This window comes from Myzus persicae, unplaced genomic scaffold, assembly GCF_001856785.1.
Source record: "Myzus persicae strain clone G006 unplaced genomic scaffold, MPER_G0061.0, whole genome shotgun sequence".
NCBI lineage: Eukaryota > Metazoa > Arthropoda > Insecta > Hemiptera > Aphididae > Myzus > Myzus persicae.
In genome coordinates this window covers 547,904-562,619 of record NW_019103911.1, presented here as the reverse complement: position 1 = coordinate 562,619, position 14,716 = coordinate 547,904, and the positions used below count along the sequence as shown (strand labels likewise).

At 26.7% G+C, this 14,716-nt stretch overlaps 2 protein-coding genes across 3 annotated transcripts; both read right to left on the bottom strand.

Annotated features, from left to right (window-relative positions):
* Window positions 1-47: 47 nt before the first annotated feature.
* LOC111036199 (nuclear pore complex protein Nup85) lies at window positions 48-10,334 on the bottom strand. Of its 2 annotated transcripts, none has more exons than XM_022318134.1 (11): window positions 10,222-10,334; window positions 5,808-6,103; window positions 5,290-5,435; window positions 4,853-5,124; window positions 3,197-3,319; window positions 2,909-3,127; window positions 1,916-2,028; window positions 1,635-1,852; window positions 1,322-1,540; window positions 445-544; window positions 48-366 (listed from the first exon to the last, which is right to left on the bottom strand). In XM_022318134.1, the coding sequence occupies exons 2-11, from the start codon at window positions 6,062-6,064 to the stop codon at window positions 132-134; spliced, it is 1,902 nt and encodes a 633-aa protein (XP_022173826.1). In that variant the 5' UTR covers window positions 6,065-6,103; window positions 10,222-10,334; the 3' UTR covers window positions 48-131. The 2 variants fall into 2 exon arrangements, with proteins under 2 accessions (XP_022173826.1, XP_022173825.1); XM_022318133.1 differs by lacking the exon at window positions 10,222-10,334 and adding an exon at window positions 6,288-7,506.
* LOC111036200 lies at window positions 10,214-14,675 on the bottom strand. The gene is made up of 6 exons (XM_022318135.1): window positions 14,414-14,675; window positions 14,011-14,133; window positions 13,304-13,451; window positions 11,622-12,612; window positions 10,468-10,633; window positions 10,214-10,379 (listed from the first exon to the last, which is right to left on the bottom strand). Exons 1-6 carry the CDS (start codon window positions 14,425-14,427, stop codon window positions 10,214-10,216), a joined length of 1,608 nt encoding a protein of 535 aa, XP_022173827.1. The 5' UTR covers window positions 14,428-14,675.
* Window positions 14,676-14,716: the final 41 nt, after the last annotated feature.

Genomic DNA, 14,716 nt, shown 5'->3' with positions numbered 1-14,716 from the left:
TTTTATGTATTTTGATAATTAAATAAACAAAACTGGTTTATTTTTGCATTTCTTATGTATTTTTATGAACAAAAAATCAATATTTTCATTAAAACATAATAAATACTTACATACAAATCTTAATACAAAATTTACACAATCATTTTTTTTGTTATTAAACTAATAGACACAAGCTTAACAATACCTTGACGAATATTAAACACTTGGCTTAGTAAAAACTTATCCGTGGATTCATCATCTTCGTTACTTTCCATAATGGCATCATCCAAGCGCATTGTTATGAGAGACATGTCAGCAATATTAAAGTAACACTCAGTACTGTTGTCAATGAACATTAGAACGTCCATCAATAATGTTAGTCTAAAACTAAAACCGTACTTGGTAATTAAGACAGCTGAATATTAATTTAAAGTAAATATTGTGTAATGTAAAAAAAATCCTTACTATTTTGGACAAATATTAGATCTTAAAAGTTCTATGTACAATAATGCAGCCTCGTTGAGTTTATTACCTATAGCGAGTTTAAGAAATTGTATATACTTTCCTAAAACAAAATATATAAATATTGATAAATAAGACAAACAAAAAATATTTAATATAAATAGATTTCAAATAAGTAGTTGTAGAATATAAGGTAATAGTTTCTATGATCCAATCAATATTAATTCAGGTATGTTCTACAGTATGAAAATTGCTATTTTTCAATTATTAGAAACCATATTTTAAAGTTTATTTCATTCAGATGCAATGTTCAAAAACCCTCCCATACCTCATATGAAGGAGTTTAAGGCGCGTCAACACCTGAGAGTATTCAGGGTGAGCAAATATGCTCACATTAAATTGTTTACAATGAATTTGAGTGTGGATGGTAAAGTGAGCAGATTCAAACCGCTCAAACATGATCGCGATCCATGCTCAGCACGAGCCACTGACTGTCGGTCTCCTGGCTATGCTCAAAGGAAATCGGAGCGCGAGCGGTTGCTCATCTTGAGCGTGGTAATTTTTATGTTCAATGTTTTGTTTTTTAACATGACTATTTTGAAGCAGTTTCATTTTAATAGTAGTTATAATATTTATTTTTGTTTTTTATGCAAGAATGTTAATTTTAATTTTTTTCAATATAGGAGATTTTTAACGATACATTGATATGTTGTTTATTATTCATTTTAATGAATAATTAAATAACCGATTTTTTATTTCATGACTCGTAAATTGGAATTTACTCTGTTTAAGATAAAATAAAAATACTAAGATAAGATACTAGAAAAAATATATATAATAGAATTAGAAGATATAAATAGTAATACAATTTAGTACTTACCAATGAACATAAAACGATCACAAGTGACAACAATCGATCCTAAATTATCCAGTATATCTGGGCAAGCAAAGGATCCACTTTTAACATACTCTTTCAAAAATAGATCACCTAAATAAGTGGCAAAAGCGCTGTCTTGCCCTCTTATTGCCCAACACAGAGCTTCACCAATTCTTGACTTTTGTAGGCTTAGCATTCCTCTCACTTTACAAACACTAGAAACTAATAATAACAATAATTTTAGTTTTTTGTGTATTTTATTAATTAGCAATACTTTTAAACTAAGTAAAATAGTTTTCTTCTTAAATGTACGCACCAACATTATGTAAGCGCCTGGCCGTGGCATAATGTAAAATTTTTGACAATCTCAAATCTGATATTATTCCTAACTTTGACAACAACATTGATAGATGTCCTTTACCCACACCCGAGCAGTTATCTAAGTAAGTGATACCAGCTTGCCACAATGAGTGATGGGTCATGAGAAATGTTCCATAATCAAGGAGATACTGTTCGTTTGGATTTGTATTTTCTCTGAAAATGTAAGACTTGTATATTATTTTTATTTTTTTGATATTGAGTTATTTTTCATCTTACACTACTTCGGACATATCAAACTCTGGTTCAATTTTATCACACAGATGTAACAAATTAGTCAAATGAGTTGATGACCATCCAGAATCAGGATAGGATTTCAATTTTTTAACGAACTGAAATTAAAAGAAAATAATTAAAGATTAAAATGAGTTCAAAATTTTAGAAATTAATTATATTGTATGAATATAAAAAGTATTTTTGTTTTGTTTTTTCAAATGTCTTAATATTGTAATTTAACTCAACATTTTTGGCTGAATTTAAAATATAACAACACTATTAGTGCCTAAAAGAAAACCAAACATCAAAAATATATTTGATAGTCTTTTCAAAATTCTAATTTTTTTGGTAAAAATTCTTGTTTTTCCTAATTACTAAGAAAAGTACAGAAAATATAGTACCAGAAACCATTCTTGAATTATGTAAATTGTCTACCCGAAAATATAAAACAGACAAGAAAAAATAAATGACAATACATGATTGTTATACCAATACATTCATTGCTCCGCTCAGAATCTAATAAATTAAAAAATATTTTGTAATTTGATAGTTATGGTATTAAGTTTTGACTCAAAACATTACGATACAAAAATAAATATTGACCTTTCAGATAATTCAAATATGCACTTTATGTAAAAAAGTTATTAAAAAACAATTTTGAGCCAAAAAAGCAAAGTTAAACATTGTGTATGTAATAATTTCTTTTACATACAGAATTCACCAAATTTATACAGTGGAAATTGCTTTATATTAGATAGATAGAGAAAAAAGCAAATGCCTACAAAATTTAAACTCTAGTCATTAATATAACATGTTCTGTTTTTTACTTCATATTAGAGTAATATAGATGTGCCCCACATATTCACCCTAGCAGCCTAGCATGACTATAAAAAGTATCAAAATTACTCAAAATGTTAGATATTTGATTAGATTCTATGATTAGTGCCTGAAATTATTATTGATTATTCTAGTAAAAGGAGTAATTTAAATTCATACCCCTTCTAGATCTCCGTCAAACAAATCTAAAGCAAGTGTATCCATATGATTATACTCTGATTCTTCATAATATTTAGCAACACTACGATGAGCATATAAGCTTAAACTATGTTTCTTTACAGTTGGATCTGTATATATAAGTTGAGCTACTAGAAATTGAAACCATGTGGAACAGTGCTTGCGGATCAAACTAGTAGAATCTGGGTCTCCACAGATAATCTGAAAATTAATTTTAATGGCAAACCATTAAAACAAACATATTAATATAAATAATATAGAACTAAATACCTTCATAACATTGTTGAGATTTGAATCGGATAAGAATATACCACATTCTAATTTGGATTTTGCACTTGATTGCCAGCCCTTGAATCTTGATGTATATTCTGCTATTGGCAGACCACCATATACCTAAAAATTAATGTTTGATTATTAATATTAGGGATGGGCCGATACTAGAACCGATACTAGATATTGGCCGATATCAGTGATATCGGTTTTTTTTCAAAACCGATATTTCAACTGATACAAAAAAAAAAAACCTATCGATCAGCATAGTATTGATAGTATCATAATTCACAAATGCACAGGTTAGGTTATCAATAATCAAATACTATAGATTATTTTATAATAATCAATGTTTTCACTTTTCTGGGTAATATTATTGGTGTTATAACTTATCGGGTATCAGTTTTATTATATATCGGCTGATGGTATCGGCTCATGTTTTTTTTGTCAAAAATGTTGTTTTAACATTTCCATATATTATCGGGTATCGGTTTTATATCGGCAGCATATATCGGAATATCAGTAATAAGTGGTATCGGCCCATCCCTAATTAATATAGTTGTAATGGACTAAAGTGTTGTAATAGCGTTGACTTACAATTAAAATGCTTGAGTTTAAAAGGATGCTGTACCCGTTTATGTTGTTTCTAACATACTAACACATAATATATCAAAATATGCATCCCGGTCCAGCAATTCCAATTTTGTGTTGTTAGTTTAAACATTAGAGTTGATTGACCAAATAATCTTACCTTCAAATTTTATAATAAGTAAAAATATTAATATTTAATCTAAAAACACAAAATTGGAACTGCTGGACTTATATCTTAATATTTTATGCTTTAGTATGGTGGAGACAACACCTATGGCGTCCTCTTAAGAATTAAGAATATTATTATTTTATCTAATCAGTAGGTGTTAAAATTGCTACCCAAATTTATTCAGTAATTATTATTATTAAAGATATCTATAATTATAATACCTAACCACATATTTTTAAGTTTTTAAATAAAATGCATGTGAAAATATTATATATATCATTTTTCTAAAAAATATTCTTTGGAAAATGGTTTATTATATATTAAGTATTTAAATACATTATTATTTTACATTAAAATATATGGTATTTTGTTACTTTACCAAACACCTTTTTTTTGGAATATTGGCGACTGGATCCGGCAAGCTTAAGGAGCCCCAAGCCACTGTTTACAATGCTAAGATACTGTAATTGGTAAGGTTACGAGACATATGTAGAATTTTTTCTACCCGAAAATAATTACAAAAATAGTTATTATAGCTTAGTATAGCATAAAGACAATTAAAAGCGTCATATAGCGTTGAGCTAATACATACAAATCATAGAATAGCAAAACCCATTAAGCCATAACATCAAAACCAAGCCCTACCAATTTCTGACATCACGATTATTTTAAAGAAAAAAAACAAATAACTCAAAAAATGGTGTCTGGTAAAATAACCAAGTTTCAAATATATAATTATAAAAACAAATAAATATTTATTCCTGCCATCACTATACAACTAAATTAAATTTATTGTCCATAACTCGAAAATATTTATTTTTAATTGTAAATAATATAAAGAATCCAGAATTTATTAAATGTGATTATATATATAAAGTAAAAAATATAAAACTTACACTATAGGTAGGCATAGATTTAAATATTTTTATTGCATGAAGAAATGGTTCAGTGTCACTTTGTGAGTGGTTGGACAATAACATTCTGGCCATGTCAATGTTTCCTTGTAATACTAGTTCAATAACAGTATCCCAATAAAAAGTAAATTTCTCTTCTACATGTTCATCAGTTAAGTAAGCAATTTTATTCTCTGTAATCACTGATGCTTGGTTTTCAGCATTTTCATAATGAATCTTAATCCAATCTAAAAGATTGTTCAAAATAGTATCACCTAAATAACAAAAAACAAACAAATTAACAATATTTATACAATATATACAATACATGATTTTACAATAATAGTAATAAGTAGATAGAAGTGTGTATGTAAATGTAAAACTAAAACAATTAAGGTACCAAATATTAAAAATTGAAAAATAAAATGCAAATATATTACCAGGAACAGTCACAAGGTAAAGTACTTCACACAAATGCCATATGAGTTGAAGATTGTGCAGCAACATTTTGTATTGGTTATATGTCTCATTTGATTTGTCCAAGTTGTTTCGGTCAATTGCTAAGATACAAGTTGACAAGATTGCCCTATAATTTATATTTTAAATAAATCACAAATTATGCTGTAAGTTAAGTATTAATAAATTAGTTCTCAATTAAATGTTCTAGAAATCCAATTAGTTAAAACAACTAGTAAGTACACGTGATAATAAAAAGACAATTGAATTATCTAAATAAATTATCTTATTTAAATAGCAACATTTATATTTGTATCATGTAGACTTAAAATGAATAGTATAGCGTGATTATTTATTTTATTAACTAAATGTATGCAGTACCCATTTTTTTTATGTTCAATTGGTAACATAAAATATATTATTGGTGACAATAAATAATTTATAAAGATTAAGCTAAATTAAAAGCAGTATTTAACAAATTAGTAGAATTCGATCAAATCACCTGTATTTTCTACTATAGTACAAAGCATCAGTGGACTTGGTTGGGTCATCCACATTGGCTTGTAATTCTTGGAATACGCCGCTTGACTCATTTACTAGCTGTCTTACTTTAGGATCAAATAGCATTGTCTTATGTTTCATATGTAAAATGTTCCTTTCAGTTTTATCATCACCGGATGGGTGTTGATTGTCGGATGGTCCACACATTTTGGTTGGGAATATACAAATATTACTCATTCCAAACCATGAACCAAACATCCTTACTTCATCATCAATAAATGATGGATCGGGAATAGACTGAAAATATATAAATAGAAAAATAGGTAAAAAGAATAAAAAATAGGAACCTATAAAGTAAACGATTTTGGTTTAAAACAAACAATTTTAATAATGTTCTCACAGTTGAGATATGTTACAAAAATAACAGGCAGGATAATATACGAATATTGAGTACGTAGTAAGTTATATAAGTCCTACTTACCAAAGTGTCATAAACTATTGTTTTACTCATTTTCAGTGTTTCTGTAGGTGCACAGGAATAAAAACTAATAGCTTAACGTCTTGGAACTCGATAATAAAAGTTTAAACCACAAAATATATATAAAACTATACAAGAGTTCAAGTCTTAATAATAATAAATAAAAATAAAATATAAAATATACTAATTTAAAAATATGAAATTCGTTATCATCTTATTCTTCGGCGGTAGTGCGGTATTACGGTCTCGGGTCTCTACAGTAATTGTATGTGCCGCGGCAGTTCGGCAGCTTATAAAATATGTGCGCTTAACAGTAAGTTGTAATCATGGAGTAAACAATAAATATGATTCTACTCCATATTCCGTGGATATTTATTTTCCCGCTAACGGTTTTTTATTCGAACAATTCCTAATCTTTTTTCCAAGACACCTTATAAACTTAATAATATCTTATATTCTTATCCTGTTCATTGTAATTTAATAATTTATATTTTACTTTACTTGGAAAAGATTTGATCTCTTTTAAACATTATTTAAATTTTAAGAGGGCGTTACACACGCATTTTCGTCTCCATCTTATAAGTGAGTATCAAACCAGAACACTTTTAAAAATTAGAGTGATTCGATCATTATTAGGGTAAGAATCAAGGTGGATTGATCAATCCCCCCCGGCTCCCAGCTGTCACCCGCCAGGTAGTTCGCTTGAAACGAATCGTTTCCTGTTCATTCTATATTTCTAAATTCTATCTTAGTCCGTGCACGGTAAGAAATCAAGAACATTATCTTTATGACTGCTCGCAAGTGGGTTTTTTACGATAGTTCCTACCCACCATGACGTTTTCTTCAATGTTTAATATCTAATAACCCTAAATTATATTTTTAACACATAATTAATAGTGTAAGTTAAAAAATTGGCCAATATTTCATCTGTTGAGATTAACACTTCCCTAATGTACTGATAGAAAAGCAAGTCCCGTTAAATGTAAAAGTTTCGAGTCATGGACTAACCTTGGATTTTTTAACGGTGGTTTGAAAAACTTATCTAATGCTCCTCACTTCGTGACAATTAGATAATACAAACAAAGCCGATTACAATTAAAATAACAACAAATATGTTTGTATGTAGTTATATTTTAAATGACAAAACTTGTGTTGTCGCGTACTCAATACTCATGAATGATTAATATCACATGAAACTATGAAAGACATTGCTGCCTGCCGCCTGGTGATATATATGTTACCAGTAATATGTGTAATTCAGTTTTTACTTATAATGCCTAGGTATTTTATAAAATACCGATTGATTTTAGGCAAATTACTTTAAAAAATAATTTTAGTATAAAATGCCTAAGCAATATATATATTTCCTAGACATTTTATAGAGTACCTACATAACTTTAGGCAAGGTATTAAAATAGTTGAGATAATTTCATGACAGTATATTTGCCTTTTGTACATTTAATTCTGCATAAAACCATTCCATTATGAAATATTGTATTATTATTAATATTTTATTATATATTATTAAATAATGATATTAATTGAATAGAATTGAATAGTTTACTGTAGTTGTACACTGAATACTTTACATGTATACGTTGTTAACCGTACTAATCGGTTATCTTCATTAATATCTGTGGATATTTCTAATTTAACCTATAACATAATATTATGACCTTAATATGATTGGGCATTATATATAACAACTAGGGAATATGTGTATTATATAATTCGCCTGGTCATTTTGGTAATTCTATTCAATTTTATAAAATACCTAGGCATTATATATAATGACTGAATTACTCATATCAACGGTAACATATATATATTTCAAATTACAATGCAAAGCCAATACGAGAATTCTGAAAGTATTTTATTTTATTTTGATTTAAATTCTAACGATCGTAATTTAATATGGAAGTACAGAAAAATTGGGGGGGGAGTCCAGACCCATGAAACCCCCTCGATACGTCTATGTTGTATATTATACACAGAAGACATAACACATTTAAATTTACAGACCTTAATTTAGTAAACTTTATTGTAGGTTATTTTACAAATAACTGATATTGGTCACAATAAATAATTAATGTAGGTGCCAGGGGTAAGGAATTTCAGGCCGGGAAAAAAATGTATCTAGGCTACCAATCTGAAAATTTGTTTTCCTAGTACCTAGTCATTTAAAATAAAAAAATGTCTATAATAATACAACGTTTAAATTACTTTGCTTTCAATTCATGTTCTACAAACAAATAAATGTATGACAATTTAACAAAAGGTGACCTAAATCTTTTGCAAAAAAATATATGCGTATAATAAATAATGAAATATCAAATATGTACAATTATAATAATAATACAAATATATAGAAATAATAGTTAAGAATTAAAACAAAGGATGAAACTATGAATATTAAAATGTACATTAATAAATTAGATAACTAGATTCTTTGTCAATTGAATTTATAGTAATGTCATTATCCAATATTATGACATGTTATGTTTAATTGCTATATTATCATATTTATCAACATAAAAGGTTGTAAATATTCATTGGTCATTGCTTTATGCAATAATTTTTTTAAATATTTGAATTTTGAAGATGATTTTTTCTAATTTCCTAGTGTTACAGCCTTAAAGGTAGTGTCAGTTTAAGTTGATAAGCAATAGCTTATACTCATAATATGACATAATATTTACATTATAACAGCATATGAAACAGTTTTTACATGTCTCACATGGTTTGAAGTTGTCACAATATAGGTCATAAATCATAATTGTCATTATCTAAATCACTATCCAGGTATGGGAGTTTGTCCTATCATTTATTTTAGAATGAATTCTATACATACTATATTTAAATTTTAAAGTATATTATAAAATCAATGATATCTAGTAATCAATCAAAAAGTCCAGACTCATTTTTGACCCTTTTGTAAAAAGTCTGAACATATTTTTACTATCAGACAAAAAGTCTGAAAATATAAGATATTCTATTAAATCGAAATATATAATTATATTAATAATTAATTTTACAATATATTAGATACGTAAGTATGTGCCTATAATTAATATTTATTTAAACAATTTAAAAATGTAATTCATTTCCTTATACAATATTAACATATTATATTTCACTGCTATTCCTCATACTTATCAGTTATTATTCAAAATAATGATCAATATAAAGTAAGTTAAAAATATCTAAGAAAAAATATTATAATTTTTTTTTTTTTTAATTGCATAGGTCATTGTTTCAGAAAACATTACTTATTTTAAATTATTATTATTATTATTGCTTTAGAGTAATCAATGTTTGTACTTTGTATTGGCTATTTTTTTAAAAATTATTTTAAATATCTTCAAAAGCCAAAAAGGTTTATATTTGTTTTTATTAACTTTTGAAGTTACGTTTATATTGATCATAATTTTAAATTTGTATGTGGAACTGTAATATTTGTAAACTGTAGGTTAATATAAGGAATAGTTATCAAACATATAAATGGATATGGATGTACATATATATACCTGTATGGCTGTATAATATATTATAAAATTACAAATGAAAATGCAATAGAATATTTTGTATTTTCAGACTTTTTGTTGCTAATTTAAAATTGTGATATTATATTTTTAATGTATGTAGGATGTAACAAATATTAGAAAAGAATAAATAAAAAATAATTTTATACCATATATTATTATATATTACCTATATAAAAAAATATTTATTAGTTTTAAATACCCTAACAAAATAAATAATAAGAAATGTAAAGTATCGAAACACAGCCTTGGTACTTAAATTACTAACTCATTTATATCAAAAATGGTACAACTACACAATTTATGAGTACAAAATAACATTATCTATGATAAACATAAAAATGTTAATAATATAATAAGAAAAATTATGAAACAATTGTATTCAAATCAATCACCTTTTTTATCCCAGTCTACAGTTTTCGGTAGAATTATACTATCCACACTGAAAAATGAAACTGAACTTGAATTTACAATGGCCCACAATGTAGGTATATTGTCATTAGGATTTGAAATATTGATGTCGTAAATATTTGGAAAGTGTTCCAAATCATCTCTAAAATAAAATTATGCGAATGTAATCATTATTAAAATAAAATCATTGTAAACACAACATTTTATTAGGAAATAATGTAATATCATACTCGAAAACAATAACTCTAAAGTCTGGTGCAGGTCTTAATGTTTTTGGAACATCGTTATCTGGATAGTAAACATCATAATGTACATAGTGCTTATTATTGGTACTTTTTGTTGACTCTTTATGATGAGTTAATGGTTTTATCGCCAATAATTTCTGCCTAATGTGACCTAAATTGAAAGACAAGACATATTTTTAAAACAATATAAAACACTCAAAAAGTAGTAAAGTAAGGATAGATAGATAGTAATAAGGATTGTGATATTTAAACATTAACAATTTTCTTTGTTAGTTGCTTATGCGATAATTAATAATGCCTGCATGTGCTGAATTTGTTTCATAAAAATACAATATAGCAAATTTGAGTTCAGCAGAATTCATATTGTATTGCTGATTTAAGTATTACAGTAAATTTACCTATTATTTAATTTAAAGGTAAGAATAGTATCTGTGTTCTTTCTTTGGTCATTTTTGTTATTTTCAGTTAAAAGGACGCCACACCCGCATGTGTTGTCTCCGTCTTACATAGGTACAACATAGCAAAAACTGTTTTGCGCGGGACAACTTTTATCTTTCCATGTTTGTAGTAGTGGCTCCAAAATTTCTGAGCATATCGAGTAGAAAATTATCTATGCAACTGTGTGCCTATATTTCAGATAAAATAAATACAATAAAAGTTATTTGCTTCTAAACATTTTGTTTTTTTGTTTTTTTCATTTGCTTATAAAAAATGATTGGAAAGTGTAATTAAAAAAAATAGCACGCTGTTGCACAGATAAAGTTCTTCTTTACGTGTTGTGAAAATTTGGTAATTCTACAACAAATATGGTGCGAGAAAAGTTGTCCCGCGTTAAACAGTTTTTGCTATGTTGTACATTTGTAAGACGGAGACAGCACACGCGGGTGTGGCGTCCTCTTAAGGGCATATTTAAATTGTAATAATTGACATAATTATGAATTTCTTAAAAAACAAAACATAAAAAAACTGACTAGATAACAGATAATATTCTTACATTTAAATTTAATGGTAGGTCAATTTACAGTAATATTTAAGCACACAAAGTTAACTCTGCTGAATGGCAATTTGCTTTTTAACATTCTAACACTTCCTAAAAATATCAAGAGAATATTATTAATTTAATAATTAAATAGTATTACTTGGTACGTTTAAATGCATGTTCAGCAGTTCTTCTTCGGGAATAGCATCAGATAGTGTAGATTCTAGTAGTTTGCTGTTAGATTCATTTTTTTTATCTCTGCTCAAATTTACATTTTGTGTTGCTAATTCATCATTAATATTTTGATTATTTTCATCGTTTTTACCAACAAGCAATTTATCAGTAAAACTAATTTTGTTATTAGATACAGAAAAGTTATTTCCAGTACTCAAGCTGACTGAAGAATTAATTTCCATAATTTTGTTAGTTTTTGAATCTTCACGGTCTTGAATCGTGGTCAAATTTTTTATACTACTAAATGCGCTCAAATTTGTATCATTCATTGAAGTTGAAGTTGTCATATTCAAAGTTTTAACTGAATGATCTTTTTCACTTACTGCTAATTTCAATTTTTTACCTCTAGGCTCATAAATATTTTTTTCATTGGACATTATAGTTTGGGGAATATTTTGTTCGTATTCAGGATTTATTCCAATAGGCTGTAATTCGTACACTATGCTTTCTTTTTTCAAATTTTCTAAACCGGTTTTTTCTTCAAAATTCTTAAAATCAACTATTTTAGTACTGCCAGAAATTACAGCTAGATTATATGAATAAACATCATAAAACGGTTGTACGTTTTGTGGCAGATAGTGTGATTGTGGAGTAAATATTATCTCACTATGAGTTTTGAGTTTAGGAGAAAGTATTTTTTTGATAACTTTAGGATAATTTTCAGTCTGTATGGATCTATAATTTGTATTCTTTTTTTTTCTTTTAGTTGACACGTCTGGAAGTTTTAATATATCTTTGGAATCATATGTATTATTTTTTAACTTGTTGTCATGTTTAAAGACCCGAAATCCTAACTTAACCAAATAACCATAGGTTCTACATTGTTCAAATGTACAACCACTTCCTGCAGCCAATAATAAAGAAAATGCATTTTTAATCGACAGTTTTTTTCCATTCCATTTAAGTAACAAACATTTCTGAAAAAAAAATTTAACATACAGCAATATTTTGTATTATTGTTAACATTGAGATATTTACTAATTTAAATTTAATAACAAATTACTACAGTACCTAAACTTGATTCATATTTAGAAGGAACCTTTACAGCTGACTCATGTGAAACGGCATGGATTTATTAAACGTAAAGTATGTAGATTGTCGACTCAGTGGGAGTGACAAAAGATTGTTATCTGACAAAAACTGGTCGCCAACAAGGTTCCACTTTAAAGTGGATAGAATATATTTAGAAAATGTTTCATACCATTCATAAATTATCAAACCAAATTGATTGTTCATTCAAAAACGAAAGTATAGAATAAGTATTATTATAATACTATTATTTAAAAATCTGATAAAAATTATGCTAAATTTTAATAGAAATTTTTTGAGAAGAATATAATATACTGATAAATAAGTGAATTTAATTTAAATTTATACATTTAAAATATTATAATGATTAACAGAATTGTTCACGTAAGTCGAGTAAAATATTTTGATCAAATGAGTTAAGCACAAATCAAATTTAAAAAGTGTATCTATTTTAAACATAAACTCCTTAAGTTTGTGAAGACTGAAGAGTAGAATAATTATAATGTTTTTCCACTGCTAATTTATCATTTGATTGAAATAATGAGTACTTTAATTAATAAACATTAAATAAATAATTACCATTTCTAGCAAACACAAACATTCTTCTGGGTATAAATACAATGACTTATTCAAAGAATGAGAAAAATTTTTGGTAAGATTTTTTGTAACTTTTGTTAGTTTTGCTAATTTCAAATTGTCATTCCACTCAGCTTCAGCTAGTGATGCACTATACAACAATATGAAATAATAAATATTAACACAACAATAGGGATAGATCATTTTTTACACCAATTAAATTCTACATAAAATAATGTATAAGGTTTATTAGTATTCATGCATGGAGCCTGAAAATGGGATTTAGCTCCTCCGCTTTGTATGTAAAATATATTATGTATATGGATTATCATAAATAATTAATATTCATTCATTAAAAATAATGTTATAATTGTAAATATTGTTAACAAATTTTTCAATATTGTGAAAAATTCAAATTTTAAGACAAAAATTAAAATATTAAAAAAAAAATAGATCCTTGTTAAATATTACCAACGGAAAAATGTTATGTAATTCTATAGAACTTAAAAAAAAAAACATTTTTGAACATGATACAACTAGAACAAGAAAGATATATAAGATTAACATTTACTATTTACATAGATAGGTATTTAAGATTCGTATGATATACTTATTTTTAATAATTGCTTGACTATTTACACCCCCTTGTTCTCAACAAGTAGAGATAACTGACACTTTACCCACTATATTTAAATTTTGTTTAAATGTACCATTTTTCAATACGTGGTTGTTCTAATATATGTTTTTTGATGGATATTAGTTGGTTGACATCATCTATGTTACATTTTAAGTTGCTTTCACTGATCAGTTTGTGTTGTGAACCTAAAAAAACCCTATTGAAATAACAAAATAATAAGGAATTAAATAAACTATTTTATTAAGAATAAATTTAGATATTCAATGAAATATGTAGGTATTTATATATTAAAAATAAATAATTAAGACAATATTTACAGTCAGTAAAATTAAAAACAATTAATAAATGTGTTGTGGGATACTGGGATTCCAATAATAAAATACTGGATGACGTGAGAGGTGTATAGGGACATAAAATGTTTGACATTTTAAATGGTTTCGGTAAACTACATTTAGGTTCTTTGAGTTTTGGTTTACTTGTTAACGTCCATTGTAATACAAATTGTATAGTTTGTAATCCACACTGCTACTGCACTCCACAATTCGATAGTTGAATAATTATTTACTAGCGGTTTTAAAATAATAATGATTGAACAAAATTTGAAATAAAACGTTCAGGTGTTAGTGAGTTTGGGACTCATAGACATAAATACTGTAGTTCAGTAGTTGTAGTGTTGGGAGTTGTGACAATTTAGACAAATGACAATGTGACCACAGACATATAGATAAGAAATTACCTGTTTAGTGATGAGTGTTATCAATCAATGTACAACAAGACAA

Bases quoted from the DNA above. Each gene is read 5' to 3' on its own strand.
- LOC111036199 (XM_022318133.1), bottom strand. From the start codon at position 6,317: ATGAGTAAAACAATAGTTTATGACACTTTG. The intron at 1,853-1,915 runs GTAAGATGAAAA...TTACATTTTCAG, and splicing joins TTTGATATGTCCGAAGTAGT to AGAAAATACAAATCCAAACG. The intron at 1,541-1,634 runs GTGCGTACATTT...TGTTATTATTAG, and splicing joins CAGGCGCTTACATAATGTTG to TTTCTAGTGTTTGTAAAGTG.
- LOC111036200 (XM_022318135.1), bottom strand. The intron at 13,452-14,010 runs GTACATTTAAAC...ATTGTTGTATAG, and splicing joins CAACCACGTATTGAAAAATG to TGCATCACTAGCTGAAGCTG. The intron at 10,634-11,621 runs GTAATACTATTT...CTTTCAATTTAG, and splicing joins CATGCATTTAAACGTACCAA to GTCACATTAGGCAGAAATTA.